The following is a 19,902-nucleotide window of genomic DNA, read 5'->3' on the forward strand; positions in this document are numbered from 1 at the left end:
TTCACTGATTTCATGGCTCAAGATTTCAACCACGCATAAAGCTATGAAATCAGAAACAATGTGCAGACTGCCTGATAGAGCAGTGTTTTTATGTCTAATTAATAAATTCAGCAGCCTTCAGTGCTGTGGAAAGCATTTCTATTTTCATTTCCCACATTCAAAGACATTAACTAAATGATTTAAACTGGAAACCGGAAGTAACTGAATAACATAATGTGGAAGGAAATTAATGAATAAATAAATCTATTTTTAGATTTGGTTACTATCCTACCCAACTCTTCGTAAATACACTTAAAATATTAATATAACAATAATAATTTCACAGCAGGCAACAAACATTTATTGTCATGCTATAGTTCAGGCGTAAAAATGTCAGGTCAGCGTAGTTGTAACAGAAACGGTTTATTAATTTTGAAGCAGGCTATTAATTTGTATAGTTCGATCGAGGTAGAATAGGATGGCCTATGAGAATGCAAACAACCATCTTTTACCTGGTTTGAGGCCAAAATGGCCATTTCATCTTCCATAAACAGAGTCCACAAGAGAGTGATGTGGAAAGAATTGATTTTTTTTTCTCTTTGGGCTTTTTCTTGTTCCACTCAGGGTGAGAGGCTTGGTAAATACCATGTTTTTATATTCTGCCATTGATCTCATTAGCGGATGTGCGTCACTTTGCCTTCAATCAAAGCAATTGCTTTTTACTGTAAAGCATATCCAGTAACAGTGACAACACAGAGAACCGCCCTGTGCAGCTCTCACTAATGTAAATTATTCATCTGAGATGTCATATCTGTATATAAATCGATTAATGTCAGTCCTAATTAATGAAGAAATCAACCAAAAGATATAAGCATCGTATTATCATACAGTATGAGGATGCAAATCCTCCTATTTGTTGAGGTCACTTAATATAGTTTAAATATAGACAGATATTATTAAACTGGAATTAACGGAGCTGATGGCATTGCTTCTTTCTAAATGCAGTCTGTGGACGGCTTAGCATTTTAGCCAGCCTGTTTAGGCAGTATTTTTCATAGGTGAAGTGACTGGCTGACTGCCATACAGTTACTAAAACACTGGCTGCTTTTTTTAGCTCCATGTGTTGATGTATTTCATTTAGATCAGTCCATTTCTTTAAAAGTTGGACGTCCAGCGCCAGAGGCTTGTAATCCATTTGCTTAATGACGTCTTACTGTGGCGAAATCATCGCACTTCCGCACTCAATTATGCAGATCAGTCAGCAAATATCTGCACAGCTTTTTTAAAATTGTTTTCTTGAGCGTACTAAAAATAACTCTTCTTTTCTTTTACGTAAAGCAACAGAGAGCATGCGCAAGCAGCAAAAGTAATAAAAGGTCACACTTTATTTTGATGGTCCGTTTGTTGAATTTAATTTATGTACATTGCATCTACATGCGGCTGCACGGTGGAGCAGTGGGTAGCACGTTCATTTCACAGAAAGAAGGTTGCTGGTTCGAGCACTGGCTGGGTCAGCTGGCATTTCTGTGTGGAGTTTGCATGTTCTCCCAGTGTTTGCGTGGGTTTCCTCCAGCTGCTCTAGTTTCCCCCACAGTCCAAAGACATGCGGTACAGCTGAATTGGGTAGGCTAAATTGTCTGTAGTGTATGTGTGTGTGGATAAGTGTGTATAGATGTTTCCCGGTGATGGGTTGCAGCTGCAGGACATATGCTGCAGGACCAGAATTGAAAAATCACTGCACAAATTAACTGTCCAAAAAGCAAACTACAACTTATAATAGGACTTTTGCAAAGAAAAACAAAAATCTAACTTATACATTGACTACAATTAAATCCCTTTTCATTATTTGTTACAAAATTAATTAAGAAATATTTAGTATATATTATGCTTTTTTAAATATGATTTTTAATAATATGCTAAAAAAACGGCATCAACATACAACTATACAACTAGCCCCACTTTGATTTTCTTTTCTTTTTTTAAATATTTCCCAAATGATATTTAACAGGGCAGGGAAATTTTCACAGTATGTCTGATGATATTTTTTCTTCTGGAGAAAGTCTTATTTGTTTTATTTCATCTAGAATCAAATCAGTTTTAATTTTTTAAAAACCCTTTTAAGGTCAAAATTATTAGCCCCTTTAAGCTACATATTTTCCGATAGTCTACAGAACAAACCATCATTATACAATAACTTGCCTAATTACTCTAATCTGACTAGTAAACCTAATTAACTTAGTTACAGTTGAAGTCAGAATTATTAGCCCTCCTGTTTATGTTTTTTCCCCAATTTTTGTTTAACGGAAATATTTTTTTAACACATTTCTAAACATTATAGTTTTAATAACTAATTTCTAATAACTGATTTATTTTATCTTTGCCATGATGACAGTGAATAATATTTGACTAGATATTTTTCAAGACACTTACTATTATACTACTATACAGCTTAAAGTGACATTTAAAGGCTTAACTATGTTAATTAGGTTAACTATGCAGGTTAGGGTAATTAGGCAAGTTATTGTATAACGATGGTTTGTTCTGTAGACTATTGAAAAAATATATAGCTTAAAAGGGTTAATAATATTGACCTCAAAATGGTGTTTAAAAAAATTAAAAACTGCTTTTATTTTAGCCGATTTATTCTTCTTCAGAAGAAAAAAATATTATCAAATACATTGAAAATTTTCCTGCTCTGTTAAACATTATGTGGGAAATACTTGAAACAGAAAATCAAAATCAAAAGGGCGATAATAATTCTGACTTCAACTGTAAGCCTTTAAATGTCACTTTAAGCTGTATAGAAGTGTCTTGAAAAATATCTAGTCAAATATTATTTACTGTCATCATGGCAAAGATAAAAATAAATCAGTTATTAGAGATGTGCTGAAAAAATCTTCTCTACGTTAAACAGAAATTGGAGAAAAAATAAACAGGAGGGCTAATAATTCTGACTTCATCTGTTTATATTTTCTTATTTTATATTTTACTCCTCATGTACACCTTTCATTGCTTTAAGTAAAATAAGAGTTATTTTTAGTACGCTCAGGAAAACAATTAATGCTTAATGCAACAACCAAGTTTTGCTGTTTTCCTCTTCACTTAGTTTAATCGTACAATAAACTTGTAGGGTCATTAAAAGCAAACGTTCCCTCCGGACCACTACTGTACAGCTAATTTAATTCTCATCCATGGTTAGGAGCTTTTAGTAAACAATTGTTAAGTTGTGCGTTTCCTCCTCTGTTCGCATTGTTGTTTATGTCGGAAGTGATTACAATGAAATTTGTACGGTGATCGGAGTAATGTAATGTAAAAGTTTGCAGATAAAGATTAATTGACTGGCTGGCTCTCAAAGAGACCCGGCCTCTCAGAGGCACAAGAACTTACAATCTCTCCTTATTAGCAGAGAGGAATGGGCAGAGCCACTGCAATATGAAATGACTCACTACTACTATGAGGGCAGGGAGGTTAATTAACAAAGCATCTAACTGGATGGGATCCATTTGAACTGTGTGAGGACACAAGAAAGCACTTGCCGTCAGGACTGTTGAGAAGGTTGTGATGGGAAACTTGGATGAGTGGTTTTAGTGATTAGTATGAGCTCCATTTATGAGATTATATGAATGAAAATGAATCATTCACATCATGCTCTTTTATTCTCATTTAGTTGCGCATAAAATCGTATTGCTTGAATGATGAGATACGTTAAAAGATGCAAGACGCCTTATTGGTGTCCTCAGTGGCGTCTGAGAATATAAAGATCAATTCACCTTATTAAAGCATGACGACTGCCTTTAAACGACACCAAAACAGGCCATTTTACTTGTATTTGAGGAAATTGATTTGCCTGTAAACAAGTTCCCCTGGGTGCTCACTGCTCGGAGGCCAGAATGACAATTAGCCAGTGAAAAACACAATCATGACAAACGGCTCCCGAAAGGCTTCATACAGAACGACTGCTGTCACTGTAATATGCACAGAGGACCCAATAAGTACAAATAAAGTGCGTCTTTGGGGCTTCAAAACAAAATGCAGTGATGCAAAGTCTCATTCGGCCCTTGTGCAGACCTTACTGCTGCTATTCAAAGATGATTTGCATTGATTTCTCTTTATTTTCATTCATTATTTGTCTGTGTTGGTTTTCAAAATGAAATTCTTAAATAGGCAGGCACATCTGTTTTACTGAACTCATTGTTTAATTCGGATCATTGTATCATTACTAAAACAACCAGTCAGTCAAGAAATCAAGTACCCCAAACCTTATGTATCTAAAATACATTTTAATCTTGCTCAAATTCACAATTGTTACAATTTGTAATTCAGTGGTAGTTCCTCCCTCCTTCGGTTCAAACATACTGTACAACATCGGCATGTAAAGTGTGTTACATCAAGGCACAAGACACATCCATATTCAGGGAAGCCTTTTTATGAGGCACTGCTTTAATATGATCCCCAAAATACCGCAATGTGCTGAGACACATTAAAGGAACATGGACCAAACCAGACTGTACATACTGAATGTGCTCTCAGCTGAGAGGAAAGAATGAAGCGATGCTCTTCCTCCAGACGAGTAGAAAAAAAAAAGATCTCTTTTCATTTGCTTTTTCTTTTACAACTTATGCTGCTTCACTTGAAGAAGCGAACAGAAACAATGAGCGGTTATAATGTCTGGCTGGATGGAAACGTTCAGAGCTATCAACTGGTGTCCGTTCAGATGAAAATGAGGAGTTTCCATTCCCAGGGTTCATAATGTGGACATGACGGGTTCTCTTTTATTGACAGCAATCAAAGAGGAACTGTGGACGTGTGGACTGGTGACCTGTGGAAAATAGGTTATTTAACATGATATCGGCACTGTACATGACAAGAGTTTTGCAGCTTTTCTGCATTTTTTTATTGAGACAACATTTCAATTGTTCATTTATATTAAATTTAATTGAATTAAAAGGTAATTTTCAATGAAAAATGTGTAAAATCATACATATTTCTAAGGCTCTATTTCTGAAAATGCTTATTCTTTGTTTGTTATTTTATAAGCATAAGATGTAAAATATTTAATAATTTTAAAATATTTATTTCTCTGAAGTTAAAACAGAAATTAGGCTTTCTATTATAAGTTCACTGTTGCTATTTCAAATTGTATAAAAAGGAAAATCATAAATATGTATTTTACATTTGAAGAGAAATTTACTTTTGAAAATGCTTATTTTTGATTCTTACTATACGATTTACTATTTATTGAAGTGTTTTAATAGCTATTTTAAATCAGAATCATAAGTATTACTTATTTGTTATATATAAAGTGTTATTTCTTTATTTATTTAGCATTTTAAGCTATTAATTACAATTTCTGAATAATATTTTTGAAATTTTATTTGGAACAATTGGGACAGAAGACAATTTTTTAAGCATATGTGATAAATCAAATAATTATTTTTTTAAGTATTTTTGATAAAATATTAGTAATTATTTTTAAATATATTTGATAAATCCTAAATAATTATTTCTTAAAAATATATTTGATATAATTATTTCTTAAACGTATATATTTGATAAATTATAAATAATTATTTCTTAAAAGTATATTTGATAAATCATAAATAAATATTTTAAGTATATTTGATAAATTATAAATCATTATTTTAAGTATATATGGTAAATCATAAATAAATATTTTCAAGTATATTTGATAAATCATAAATAAATATTTTAAGTATATTTGATAAATCATAAATAATTATTTCTTAAAAAGTATATTTGATAAATCATAAATAATTATTTCTTAAAAAGTATATTTGATAAATCATAAATAAATATTTTGAGTGTATTTGATAAATCATAAATAGTTATTTTTAAGTATATTTGGTAAATCATAAATAATTATTTCTTAAAAGTATATTTGATAAATCATAAATAAATATTTTAAATATATTTGATAAATCATAAATAGTTATTTTTAAGTATATTTGGCAAATCATAAATAATATATATTTTTTCAATTTACCAAAAAAAGAAGTTCACTTCTGATAGTTATTAATTTTTACATTTATATAGTTTAATCATATCTTCTACATAATACTATGAAAGAAACAGAAAAATAGAATAGAAATCAGTATTTTTATTCCTTGATTAAACTTTTTTTAAAAGCAGATGTCAAAAATCACAAATATTTTACATATATCCATCTTCTAAAAATGCTTTTATTTTGTGTATTTTGTACAATAAATAGAATATCAACTTAATAAAATAAGAGAGATTGAACAGAAGCTTTTTGAAATAGTTGAAAGTGCAAAAGCATGTATTTTAAGTTCAGATTTTCAAACATCTACAACTTTGTTTATGGGTTGAAATTCCATATTCCCATATTGCTGCAGTATAACGACCTCATAATCATATCATTTTGTCACATGAGCATAAATGCAATCATATTCCACAACATCTACATCATTCTAACATAAAACCAGACACGGCTGTAATGTCATGACAGAATTATCTTGATTGCGTTCACATAAAATTAATGAGATGCCTCTGACACTTAGACACGAGAGGCTTCGGAACAGTCTTCACGTACCATTTCACAATGAGCCATTGATCTGACTACTCCTGACTGAGCCTCCTTCGTCTGCCGAACGCCTGGGAGCCCACATTAGTGGGCACAAATTTGCTGCTTCCAATCCCTCCCGAGCGGCTCAGAAAGTCTGCCAGGCGATGGGTCACGCATGTGGCCGTGTTACAGGCTCTCTTCTGTGTCGTAACACTGCAGGAGAAAAAGAAAAAGAAAAATGTTAGTATTCTTGAGGTATTAAAAGATGGTTTGCATACAAACATGTACAGAATAAAGGTATGAAATGTACTTAATATCAATATTAAATATATTATATAAAAAATATCAGTAGTAATGTATCTTACCTAAAATGGGTACTTAAGCCTGATTGTTTGAGTTATATCAAAATAAAAAAAAGGTTTGTTTCTGAACTTTAAACAAACAGGCAACCAAAAAAAAAATCTCATTCTAAAAATATCTTTATTAGATCAAGAACAAAGTCAAATCACACAAGACAGAAATTTTGCTGTGGGTTTTATGAAAAAAACTAAAAGTTTTGTCGTTATGCCCTATCTACCAATGAGAGCTCCCGATTTGACGAATCACTTATATAACCCAAATAGATCCGGTGACTATATGAAATTAGTGGAACAGAGTCTGCCAAAGAAAGTAGAAAAAAAATGTTCTTTCAAGTCAATCAGGCAAGCAAACTTCCACATGCACTCGCATATCAGGACCAAAGCACGGGTTTACAGCCGCTGGCGATTAGACACGACCGAGCGCCTCTCCGTATCCATCACTCCCTTCCAGGCTGCGCTTCTTGCCCGGTGTACCCGCTCCTACATTGGTGCGTGGATACGTCTGCAGCTTGTGCAGCTCCTGGGACAGTTTCCCCAGCACGCACGTACTGAGGCTGGAGCAGCGCTTGGACACGGCTCTACCCAGGCTGTGAGGAAACAGACCACATGCAGAGAAACTCATAGACACGTAGACATGCAAGAGCTGTTCACATTCAGGATAGACATGATGATGACAGGATGCATGTTGACATGCTTCCTCGCACGGCTGTCGTTAAAACAAGTCATGCTTCAATAATTCATCTCTGCTGCACTTCTCATGTCTTTACTTGAGCATATCATGCAGGCGTCTCAGAGCATGCGTTGATATACTCAAACTTTTCTCATGCATTAAGAGCAAGCATTTACCAATCCGATGGATAAATAAAGGGGCATGCAGAGAATAAACTGGCAGAGGACTCTACAGCTTTGACATTATGACAAATAATCTCCCATTTGTGTACAGAAATCCATCACATACCTGTCATATTAAACAAGTACACTTGACATTAAGAGGTCATGTTGGAGGCATACTTTCTTGAACGTGAGAGAAACAAATCAGTGCACGCTCGCTAAATCATCCGACAGAATGCATCTGGATTGATACACCATAAATACAATAGGATTCCTACCTGTTTTCCTCGGTAGCTTGTTGCTCCATGTCCTCTGCCGTCATCTGCATGAATTCTTTGACAATAGCTTGAAGCAATCTTCTCGCCTCGTAGTCGCTAAGTGTAGTTCGATCTGGTGACGATTCCAGTGCGGGCCTGCAACGCAATGTCTTGGTGATCATTGTGTCGCTGCTTTTTTGGATGATTAAAGCACTTTTTGCTTGCAACATCAAATCCTAAACATAGTCAAAACAATCTGCTAAGAGTGTGGCACTTAAAAGCTGTCCAGTTGCCAAGTTAAGATTTATCATGCGATCAATACTGTCGTAAGCAGAGTGGGTTTGGCCAGGATTCATCTGATGTAATCAGAAGACTGATAGTCCATGATGCCGCAACCTCTAATGAAAACATATGCTCTCCAGCTTCCGTCCGAGCGATGCAACAGTTTTACTTTGAAATATATTTATGTACAGTTGAAGTCAGAATTATTAGCCCTCCTGTTTATTTTTCCCCCCAATTTCTGCTTAATGGAGAGAAGATTTTTTTCAGCACATTTCTAATCATAATAGTTTTAATAACTCATTTCTAATAACGGGTTTGTTTTATCTTTGCCATCATGACAGTAAATAATATTTGACCTGATATTTTTTCAAGACAATTCTAAACAAATTAAAGTGACATTTAAAGGCTTAACTAGGTTAATTAGGTTAGCTAGGAGATTAGGGTAATTAGACAAGTCATTGAATAACGATGGTTTGTTCTGTAGACTATCGAAAAGAAATATAGCTTAAAGGGGCTAATAATTTTGTCCTTAAAATGTTTTTTAAAAATTAAAAACTGCTTTTATTCTAGCTGAAATAATACAAATAAGACTTTCTCCAGAAGAAAAAATATTATCGGATATACTGTGAAAATTTCCTTGCTCTATTAAACATCATTTGGGAAATATTTAAAAAAAGAAAAAAAATTCAAAGGGGGCTTATAATGCTGACTTCAACTGTATATTGCTCATTTAAGGAATTATCTACTGCAAAAGTTGATATTTCTTTTGAAAGCTCACCTGGCAGGAGCTGCATTAGAGCTGTACATCTGGCAAATAATCAGAGCGTAGGCAACAAGAAAAGCGGAGATCTTCAACATAACCATGGTCCCCTGTAGTAAAACATCTTACGGTTAGACAGTCAAGCTTCAAATCATGAGGAAACGTCATGCTCGAGCTGTCATTAGAGGAAGGATTGAAAATGCATTTTTAGATTAGAAATCTCTTCCTCTGATCTAATACGCTTGTGTTTTTTTTTCCCCTCGAAAAACTTTAATTAGATTTGCAAAAGTTCTGCGCACATTCTTCCTCTCGTGTTTGCTGCAGAGGAATCTGAGCTTGTGTGGTGATGCAGACGTCTCCTACTGTCAGGCGCTATGCTATAACTGCAGCATTAAAGATATTAGTCTTGTGATTTCCCTTCCAGCAGGACCCTGTGCATTAGTGTAATGAGCTGCTGTCTCTGCACCCACAGCCAGGTCTAAGGAGCCGTCCAGTTCTCCTTGAAAAAAAAAAATCTATCGAGCATGCTTTTCTTTGCAACTATACAGCCCGAGTAATGCATATACCATTGAGCACTGTTTAACATTTCATTATTTACATACATGCATCTATTAGGAAGCATTTATATTTATAAAAAGCATCTATTAAATCAAGCCATATATAGCTGTTACTTACCTTAAGATGCTCAGCTGCGTGCAACAGATAGAGAATAGAAAAGAGTCGTCCCAAAACAGAGGGGATAATTCAACTTGATGGAATTTTGAGTCTGTTGCATTAGGCTACAATACACCTGCCTATATACCCACCATGTGGATCTCACTATTGACAGTGTGGGTGTTTAATGATTCTCCGGCAGCCAACCAGTGCTCGCTGCTCCCTCGCCCAACCAATCAGATCAACCTAGGGCTTCTGGAAAATGATAAAGAGTGTGTCACACCAATGACGTCATTCCTCAATCACAAACTGCTCCATTCACAAAAATTCACCACTGATCAGCAAAATTCAATATCATTTGGGTAAATATAAGCTAACTATTTAAAGAAAGTGAATGATGTTTTTATACAATGTGATCATTCTTAGTGCCAACTTTAGACTCTCATCCATATCTATCTATCTATCTATCTATCTATCTATCTAACTGTCTATCAATCTAACTGTCTATCTGTCTGTCTACAGTTGAAGTCAAAAATATTAACCCCCCCTTTTATTTTTTTCCCACAATTTCTGTTTAACAGAGAGATTCAACACATTTCTAATCATAATAGTTTTAATAAGTCATCTCTAATAACTGATTTATTTTATCTTTGCCATGACGATATTTTTCAAGACACTTCTATACAGCTTAAAGTGACATTTAAAGGCTTAACTAGGTTAATTAGGTTTAATAGGCAGGTTAGGGTAATTAGGCAAATTATTGTATAATAATGGTTTGTTCTGTAGACTATCGAAAAAAAAATAGCTTAATATATATAGCTTAAAGGGGCTAATTATTTTGACCTTAAATGTTGTTTGAAAAATTTAAAACTGCTTTTATCCTAGCTGAAATAAACTAAATCGGACTTTCTCCAGAAGAAAAAATATTATCAGACATACTGTGAAAATGTCCATAGTGAAAATTCCATTGTTAATTATCATTTGGGAAATATTGAAAAAAAAGAAAAAAAATTCAAAGGGGGCTAATAATTCTGCCTTTAACTCTATCTATCTATCTATCTATCTATCTATCTATCTATCTATCTATCTATCTATCTATCTATCTATCTATCTATCTATCTATCTATCTATCTATCTATCTATCTATCTATCTATCTATCTATCTATCTGTCTGATACTTTTGTTCCTACTTAATGTTATGATTTTATAAAACTGCCCTTTGTAGACTTTCAGAAAAATCTAGTAATATCCAAAATCGTCAAAGGGAACTGAAAGGGATTATGTGTGACATTTTGATGAATCCATTTCAAATTATTTGCAGGATGAACGCTGATGGCGGAAAACAAACTCAAATAGCCTTTCTCCATGTATCCTGTAATAATGTGCGTGATCGATTGCCACGTTGCTCTTGTCCTTATTTGGGTTTCCGTGTTGATGTGATCCTTTGTCAGAATCGAAGAGGTTGTGACCATAACAAGCCTTCTAACTCAGTCCCAATTACAGAACTCTTTGTCTAGAGGCATCATCCGACTCTTCTTCTTTATTGGCTAAGGCCTAATAAACCACTTCCACTAAGAGACACTGTTTGCGTCACATAGGAACCCCATTAGTCTGGATGAGCCTTTTAGTGCTATCGAACCCAAAGCTGCACCAATGACGGAATCAGTAAATCTGGGCAACGTGACAGAACCAGGGACCCCCACTACAGACGCAAAATACACTCGCACACGAGATGAACTCCTTCTGCCTAATGAAGGGTCATTTCCGCTGGATGAACACTTTACTGAGACTTACCACGTCTATAGATCAGCAAGTAAGCAAACTAAATGAGCCAGCGAGTTTCCTTTTCCTGCATGAAACTTTGGAGTCAATACTGTAACCTTTCAAATTTGGTCATGCTTTAACATCACTCACTCCATCTGGTCTGGTGCAGGATATTTCAGAAGACAGATAATCATTTAGTTAGAAAGCAAACAATGTGCTTTTAGATGATGTTTGTTCATGGGTCGTATCCACCTGTGAGTTGATTGGTGAGGTACTGTACTTCATTAGTTCATTTGAGGATCAGAATACATCACTTTGTTTAGTTTTTTTTTTTTTGGACTGCACGACTGTTTAAACACCTGCCGACGGAACAGAACAGGGATTAAGTGTGATTCGTAATGACTCTGAGAGGAAAACTAAACACAATCCATAACCCTCTCGGAGACAATGAGTAGCACTAAATGGTGAGCGTTGGAGCCAGCGCAGTTCATCCTTAGACATTAAGGAAATGAGATTTAATCACTGAGTGTTGCTCATCAATCTTAGCCAGTTAGAGTTCCTCACAGTCTTATCTGTGTGCTTTACGGATCACACACACCATACTTTTATTTAGACTCCATTAACAACCAACGGCATCATCTGAATGGGACTGGCACCCGACCAAGTCACCAAGGACTAACAAAAAGAATGGCTGAGACACCTCTGATGGGGCCCATTCAAAACTGCTTACTGTACCTGCAACACTATAGCAAATGCAGTATGCAGAATAATAAATAAATAAATACCATCACCATTCGTTAATGGAAAAATACACTTTTAAAAAAACAAGGCTTATTTTACAAGTGATCAAAATGTGAGTTGTACCTTTTTTTTGGCAGGAGCACTTTTAGCTTAGCTTAGCATATATCATTAAATCAGACCATTAAACAATGTAAAAAAAACAGTTCTGATAATTTTCCTTTTTTAAGCTTATAGATACATGTCTACTTAGACTATATGTAAAATGAAAAGTTATAATTGTTTAGGTTGATAAGAACTATACTGTAATTAATAAATATTATAATTATAATAATAACTGAGGATATTTGCTGTCATATCATGGCTTTAGCAGGTGCTATTCTGGGGTTTCCTCCTGGATTTAACGACCCAAACTCAAAAGCTTATTAAATCCACAAGCAGAGGTGCAAATGCAAAAGTTTGGTATCATTTGAAAGAAAACCCTTTGCATTTTTATAAAACACTGTTGATTGTGATTAAAAAAATTGTATATGTTGTCTGTGTTATAATAAACACCTCCAAAAAAGTTTTTTATAAACTCAAATTTGAAAGTGTACCTCTGAGGTTCTGTGTGGTCTAGGTTGCTGTAATTGTTTTGTTGGTTCCTGCACATGTCAGTAATCAAATGGAAAAAAAGAAAATGTCTGTATCATAATCTCTGCAAAAGTTATTCAATTCCAACTGATGAGAGAACAGAACCACTTAAGGGGGTATAGGGCCAGTACTGACCTTTAAAAAGTAAAGAATGCAGAAGTAAATGACGTCATGGACCCGATACCAGGTATGCAGAGTTTAAATAAGTTATTGATTTTTATTTATGTAGTAATTTTATTATTATTTTACAATGGTCTGTAATTGGGGTGACACAGTAGCTCAGTGGTTAGCGTTGTCGCCTCACAGCAAGAAGGTTACTGGTTCGACTCTCCGCTGGGTCAGTTGTCATTTCTGTGTGGAGTTTGCATGTTCTCCTAGTGTTCGCTTGGGTTTCCTCTGGGTGCTACGGTTTCCCCCACAGTCCAAAGACATGCGCTATATTGGTGAACTGAATAAACTAAATTGGCCGTAGTGTATGTGTGTGAATGAGTGTGTGTGGATGTTTTCCTGTACTGGGTTGCAGCTAGAAGGGCATTCGCTGTTTAAAGCATATCCTGGATAAGTTGGTGGTTCATTCCGCTGTGGCAACCCCTGATAAAAAAGGGACTAAGTCGAAGGAAAATGAATGAATGAATGAATGAATGAATGAATGAATGAATGAATGGTCTATAATTGCACCACAATGTAGGTCCTCTGAAGTCTCACTTTATTTTATTGATTAATCTGTGTTGACTGATTTTCCCTCCGTTACACCAAATCCATAACATGATGCGTTTCTTATGGGTGGACATATTGAATGTTCTAGATGTGCTAATTATATATCACAAACACTGCAGTCTTTGAACAAAATCCTCTGAGACCTGCTGGATTTATCTATCCATACGGATGGAATGGCTCAGTAGAAAACTTCATAGATAATAAGACCCAAGACACCATAGAAGTGAACATCATCAATGTGGAAAATCACATTTCTACTGAGAAAAGCAGTGTGATTTATGATGGAATTAGTATGTGATTACAATTGTCATATTTCAATTTTTTTACAAGCATAAAAACATGCAGTGGTCAGTTTGATTCCTGTGTTATGGATGCATGTTAATTTTCTCAAGACAGCATTTTCTACAATGCCCGCACTCTTTCCTTCAGCTTATTCCCCTCTTATCAGGGGTTTCCACCTCACAATATGCAGTTTAAATACAAGCTCATGCAATATTTATAGGCTGCAATTAAGTTAAAAGGGTTATGCCCCTCAGCAGGCACTAGTAGTTTTTTCCCCTGAAATTCTGTTAATTGAGATCATGTACAAGACTCTATTTATCCATATATTTGTTGATTATCTTCTTGCTCTTTTGTGCACCGTGGAAACATAAACCCTTGCTGTTTTAAATTCAACTGTTGGTTCTGAATTGCTGAATAGACTAATATGAAAACAACTGACTAATTAAATATGAGCAATCCACGAGTATACAATATTTATGACGACTGAGTTTTAAATATAAATGATGTTGCAGTGCCTAGCCCTTAAAAATATCAATTTTCATGCTTTGTGAGTGGTGCAGAGGCATAATACTTTTAAATAATTAAACACGCCCACATCACCACACAAACCATAAAAAAAACGACCAGTGTTGTAGCAACCAATGATATATTGAACAAAAAGTTCTCCGAACTGACATGTGTCACTGTTTGGTTAAAATAGCTGAAAGAAATGCTGACATGACTGGAGGTCAAAGTTTGGAGCACAGATTTTACAGCGCAAACGTGTCTGACCCCAAAACTTGTTTTTTTTTTTTTTAAATAGTTTGCATAACACACCACTTTTTTCTCTCACTAGACAAGAAATAAAAAATACTGCATGTTCTATTGACAGTATATCATTAGCCAGACGTACATTAAAAACTGAAATAGTCGCCATTTTGTATTTTTCTCGACGACTCATATCTGCGTTTTCGACCACGTGACTAATTTCCTGTCAATTCAATTGTGAATTGTAATGATTTAATAGTAAATAATTGAGTTGTAATAACGAACAATTATGCAGTTATTGAACTGCTTCAAGACCATAAAGCAAATCTCTGAAAAGACAGTTGTCCCCACCTACCGGGACTACAATGTAACCACAGAGAGACGCACAGTCATTGAATGAATCAGAGGTTTTTTGAATGAACGTTGACAAACCACTAGTTCAAAGAAATGATTCCATTGCGAAGTCCCTCGTTGGATATTTTTGGGCAGGCGTGGTCACATATGTCGCAATATACAAAAAAGAGCCCGCTTGGAAACGCAGCAGTGACCGCCTGCCCTAATGAGAGGAAACGAGTCTGAATTCTCGCGATCAATAGTTCTGACCAGCGTTTAATCAAAAACGCAATGCAAGTTAATCCAAAGCGCTCACCCCGCCAGCCAATCTTAGGCTTTAAGAGGCGGGGGATAAAGAGCAACATGTGCAAGATGATCCCCTAATACACTGTCCGACAGAGAACGGAGCGCTAGAAACTTTTCAGATTACCCCAAGTTTGCATCTAAGATGATATCGATCAAACGCTTAACATCACCGCTCTCCTTGTCCTGGGAGCAGACGCTGATATGTTTGCTCGGTTTGTTCACGACACTCTTGATTCTGCTGGTGATTCGCCAGCTCGTAAAGCAGCGGAGACCCCGAGGGTTTCCCCCCGGACCGACACCTTTGCCCATTATAGGGAATATGCTTTCCCTCGCCACAGAGCCTCACGTCTACATGAAGAGGCAGAGTGACATCCACGGACAGGTACAGTAATATAATAATTAGATATTCAGAAATACAGTAGACTTGTTGAGTTTCTTGCTTTTAACGTTATACATTTTTTTTTGTGCGCGCGGCCGTCAGTTAGGCTTTGCTTCTTTAAAAAGTTATTTTTAGTAATCACGTGATGATAATTATTATTTTGCATAGCAGTGTAATGCATCTTGTATTATAGCCTAATCAATGAAGAGGTCTACTTTGCGGCGCGTCGCGTTTAGATTAAGTCTGACGCGCTGCACAGCTGTTCTGCATCACTGTCCCCCTAGGGGGAATTATATATAGCTATGGAAAAAATAGATTTTATTTAAAAATATAATAATAATTTATTAGTTATTTTCATGCAAAGTTACTCCAGCAGACAACAGTTTTATTTTAAAGTCGGGAAAATGCAGAAGTAGCTAGTTTGCAAAACAAAGTCATTTAAAGCATTTCAAAAACATAATTTTAAAGGTGCAAAGTTTTCTTGTAGCCTATTTTCATTTTTAGATGATGTTTCAACTTCAGAAAAGTTAATAAATCAACTTTTTAAAAAGCTACTGCTATTCAGGTGTAATAAAGTTAATTTTTTATAATTGTAGCTAATTATAAATATTGTTATTACAAAACAAATAAATAAATGTTATTGCATTTGTATATACTCTGTAAAAATCATATATGATTAATTAGTCCTGACAGCATAGGCTTTTGAACTTATTAAAAGTTTATCATGCTCTAACTTAATTCTATGTGTTACGCAAGCTGTTTTAAGTCAGTTTAACATAAGTCCAATGGACTCATAAGGTTAATTTGATTCAACTTAAAAATGTAAGGCAAACAGGATTTTTTTTTTTACAGTGTACCAGTTTAGAGAATCATTTCATTAATTTACATTTCAGTAGAGACGCTTGTGTTGCTATGCATTTTAAAACTGGATTTTCTTTAAGTTAGTTCACTTATTTTACTGTTGCTGAGGTCTCTCGTCCAGCTCAGCTGATTGGCCTTGCAGCGTCTTGACGCATTTCAAGAAGTGCAGTCTGGGGTGCTTGAAGAGAACAAAAGACTGTTGCGTTTAGCATTGCATTTTTGGCAGAGCTCTGCAGCACTCACTTCTGCAGAGACATGCTGAGTCAGCGTGCCTAATTCATTTCCCCGCCGTATCAATGAGGGTGAATGTAGTGCTCTAATTGCGCTTCATTCATTAGCAGAAATATCTTTGGCAGAGGAGTAGATTAATGAATATTGCCATTTTATTTCCCAGATTTTCAGTCTAGACCTGGGAGGAATCCCGACTGTGATTCTAAATGGTTATGATGCCATTAAAGAGTGCCTGTATCACCAAAGTGAGGTTTTTGCAGACCGCCCGTCCCTCCCTTTATTCCAGAAGATGACAAAAATGGGAGGTAAGTGGTTCCTTATGGAATAATTTATTTTGGAAAGACTTCCTGGAATAGATGACTGCAGATTGAGCTAGATACATTGTTCTCCATGAAATAAAAAGCTGACATTATTTTCTGTCCCCTTATGCCTTTACCAAAGGCAAGTCTAAAATAAAACAAATAACTAGCTTAGGTTACCTCATGTACTTCATTCCAAAACCTCTAAAGCCACAGGATAACTTTCTGTGAGAAACAGTCCACATTCAATCATTATTCACTGATAATGAAGATAAGCTGCAGCACAGTTTAGGATTAGCAGTGCACTAAATTGTCTACAGTGCTCAGCGTAATTGAATACACCCCGTTTTAAAAATTAATATTTGTATTTGTATTAATTTCTCAGTGAATATAGGTGCATTTAAACGAAATAGATTTTTAAAACAGATATATTTATTCAACTAATATTTAAGTCACCAAACATATGAAGAATTTAGATGCAAAAACTTCTAAATGCAATCTAAAATTTTCCTCTAAAATGAGCATTTTTTATCAGGCTCCTGTGTTTATGTTCAGTAATATGATTTTAATGCCAAAGAATAAGTCCTTTTCCTGGTTTTTAAAGTGAAATATCTCAACATGAACAAAGGGGGCTGAGAAAAATGTTCTTTTTTGATGAAAATTTTAGATGGGACTTTTGCATTTGAACTCTTCATATTTAGAAATTGAAAGATAAACCAATTCAATTCAAGCAAAATATTTTGCATAAAAATTACAACCTACAAAATTTCAACAAATTTTTTTGTTTGTTTCTCTACGTTTTTCCTCTTTTTTAAATATTTAATATTTTTCTATAATATATAAATTTGGGTGTACTAGTTTTTAGACCATTATCTTAAGTTATTTTGTTAGATAAGCTCCAGATTTGGCTTCAGTACTGACTAATCTAATGTATGCACAAATATAATAGTGTATAGCTTCCTATTAAAAATATGAATTTAAAAGAGAGATTTGTGAGGGGTTTACTCATACAGTATATGCTGATTTAATAAACTTTAATACATTTAAATTAAATATATATTTGAGGAACCCGGTTGCAACAAACCATTTAAGTTCAAAAAGTAATCTTAATGAGTACTGTGAACTTAATCTATTTGAGTAAATGAAGCAATTTGAGCACAGTGAAACCCAATAATTGAAGAGAACTCAAACCAACTGAGTACTGTAAAACCCAATAAGTCAAGGCAACTCAAACCATTTGTACTGTGAACTTTCTCCATTTAAGTTGTAGTATGAGGTATTTAATCAACTGTTTTCAAATGAGTAGAATTAACTTTTAGCAAATTTGAGTTAACTAAACTCATTTCATTTGATAGTTAACTGTTGGGTTTATAGTGTAGAGATTTGAACAAAATGAGTTTCCATGTTAAAAAAAACTACTCTTTAAATCATCTGTGTAAAAAAGAGGCTCTGGCACGGCAATGTATGTCAGAGTTGAGGCAAAAACTAGAAAAGAGCGGACAGTCACATTTAAGGTTATCTCATAATCACTATCACAGTTCTTGTTATCTCTGTTTAACCCATGAGACAATTGCTGTTTGACCAGTCATCCCTGATCGAATGTACTGAAAGTTTATCATTAGATTTCCATTTTTAAACCAACCTCTGTCAGTCGCACAAAAGGTTATCACATAACCAGTATTGCAGTTCTTGTAATCTCTTTTTAACCCGGGAGACTATTACTGTTTGACTAATAATCTCTGGTTAAACATACATGAAGTTTATCGCTAGATTTCCATTTTTAAATAGACCTCTCTCGGTATTGTTTATTCTCTGTCTAGGACTTCTGAACTGCAAATACGGCCGAGGCTGGATTGAGCACCACAAACTGGCTGTGAACTGCTTCCGCTACTTTGGCACTGGCCAGCGGATGTTTGAGAGGATTTCTGAAGAGTGCCTATATTTTCTTGATGCCATTGACCAGCACCAAGGCAAGCCCTTTAACCCCAAGCATCTGGTGACCAATGCGGTGTCCAATATCACCAACCTCATCATCTTTGGCCAGCGCTTCACCTATGACGATGGGGATTTTCAGCACATGATTGAGATCTTCAGTGAGAATGTGGAGCTGGCAGCCAGCAGTTGGGCTTTCCTGTACAACGCCTTCCCCTGGATGGAGTACCTGCCCTTTGGGAAGCACCAGAGGCTGTTCCGCAATGCCAACGAGGTCTATAAGTTCCTCCTGCAAATCATCAGGCGCTTCTCGCAGGGCAGGGTTCCCCAGTCGCCGCAACATTACATTGATGCCTACTTGGACGAAATGGAGCAAAGCACCCCTGATAAAGCCACTTCTTTCTCTCAAGACAATCTGATTTTCTCAGTTGGAGAACTGATCATCGCGGGCACAGAAACCACCACTAATTGTCTGCGCTGGGCTATGCTCTACATGGCTCTGTATCCCAGGATACAAGGTTGGTGCCCATGGAGCATGCGCTTATTGTTCATTTATGATCAATGTTTTAATGTCGTTGCGCTAATCACGTCATGTTTTTTTTCCCTTCCATTCAGAAAAGGTCCAAATGGAGATCGATAGTGTTCTGAATGGCAGACAGCCTGCTTTTGAAGACAGGCAGAGGATGCCGTATGTGGAGGCAGTGTTGCATGAAGTCCTGCGCCTTTGCAATATCGTCCCACTGGGAATCTTCCGCGCCACGTCTCAAGACGCAGTGGTGCGTGGCTACACCATTCCCAAGGGCACCATGGTCATCACTAACTTGTACTCTGTACACTTTGATGAGAAGTACTGGAGCGACCCGTCAATCTTCTGCCCAGAGCGCTTTCTAGACTGCAATGGCAAATTCATCCGACATGAAGCGTTCCTCCCCTTCTCCATAGGTAAAAAAAAAGTAAAATTTTCAAACATTTAGCATCTAAAAGCTTGTCAGGTTAATATAATCCTTATGTTCT

General features: G+C 35.5%; 2 protein-coding genes across 20 annotated transcripts in view; one reads left to right on the forward strand and one right to left on the reverse strand.

Moving 5' to 3' along the window:
- Nucleotides 1–19,902, forward strand: part of cyp2r1 (cytochrome P450, family 2, subfamily R, polypeptide 1) — a 243,958-nt gene that overhangs the window by 223,067 nt on the left and 989 nt on the right. For 17 of the 18 annotated variants that reach the window (XM_073906839.1, XM_073906831.1, XM_068222337.2 and 14 more), the window contains 3 exons: nucleotides 16,821–16,962; nucleotides 18,777–19,406; nucleotides 19,504–19,830. In XM_073906839.1, the coding sequence (XP_073762940.1) occupies nucleotides 16,947–16,962; nucleotides 18,777–19,406; nucleotides 19,504–19,830 (973 nt within the window). In that variant the 5' untranslated portion in view covers nucleotides 16,821–16,946. 18 annotated transcript variants of the gene reach the window in all.
- On the reverse strand, nucleotides 4,240–9,783 carry calca (calcitonin/calcitonin-related polypeptide, alpha). Of its 2 annotated transcripts, none has more exons than XM_005172267.6 (5): nucleotides 9,688–9,783; nucleotides 9,031–9,122; nucleotides 7,992–8,126; nucleotides 6,551–7,469; nucleotides 4,240–4,798 (listed from the first exon to the last, which is right to left on the reverse strand). In XM_005172267.6, exons 2-4 carry the CDS (start codon nucleotides 9,114–9,116, stop codon nucleotides 7,289–7,291), a joined length of 402 nt encoding a protein of 133 aa, XP_005172324.1. In that variant the 5' UTR covers nucleotides 9,117–9,122; nucleotides 9,688–9,783; the 3' UTR covers nucleotides 4,240–4,798; nucleotides 6,551–7,288.

Source organism: Danio rerio, chromosome 7, assembly GCF_049306965.1.
Source record: "Danio rerio strain Tuebingen ecotype United States chromosome 7, GRCz12tu, whole genome shotgun sequence".
Lineage (NCBI taxonomy): Eukaryota > Metazoa > Chordata > Actinopteri > Cypriniformes > Danionidae > Danio > Danio rerio.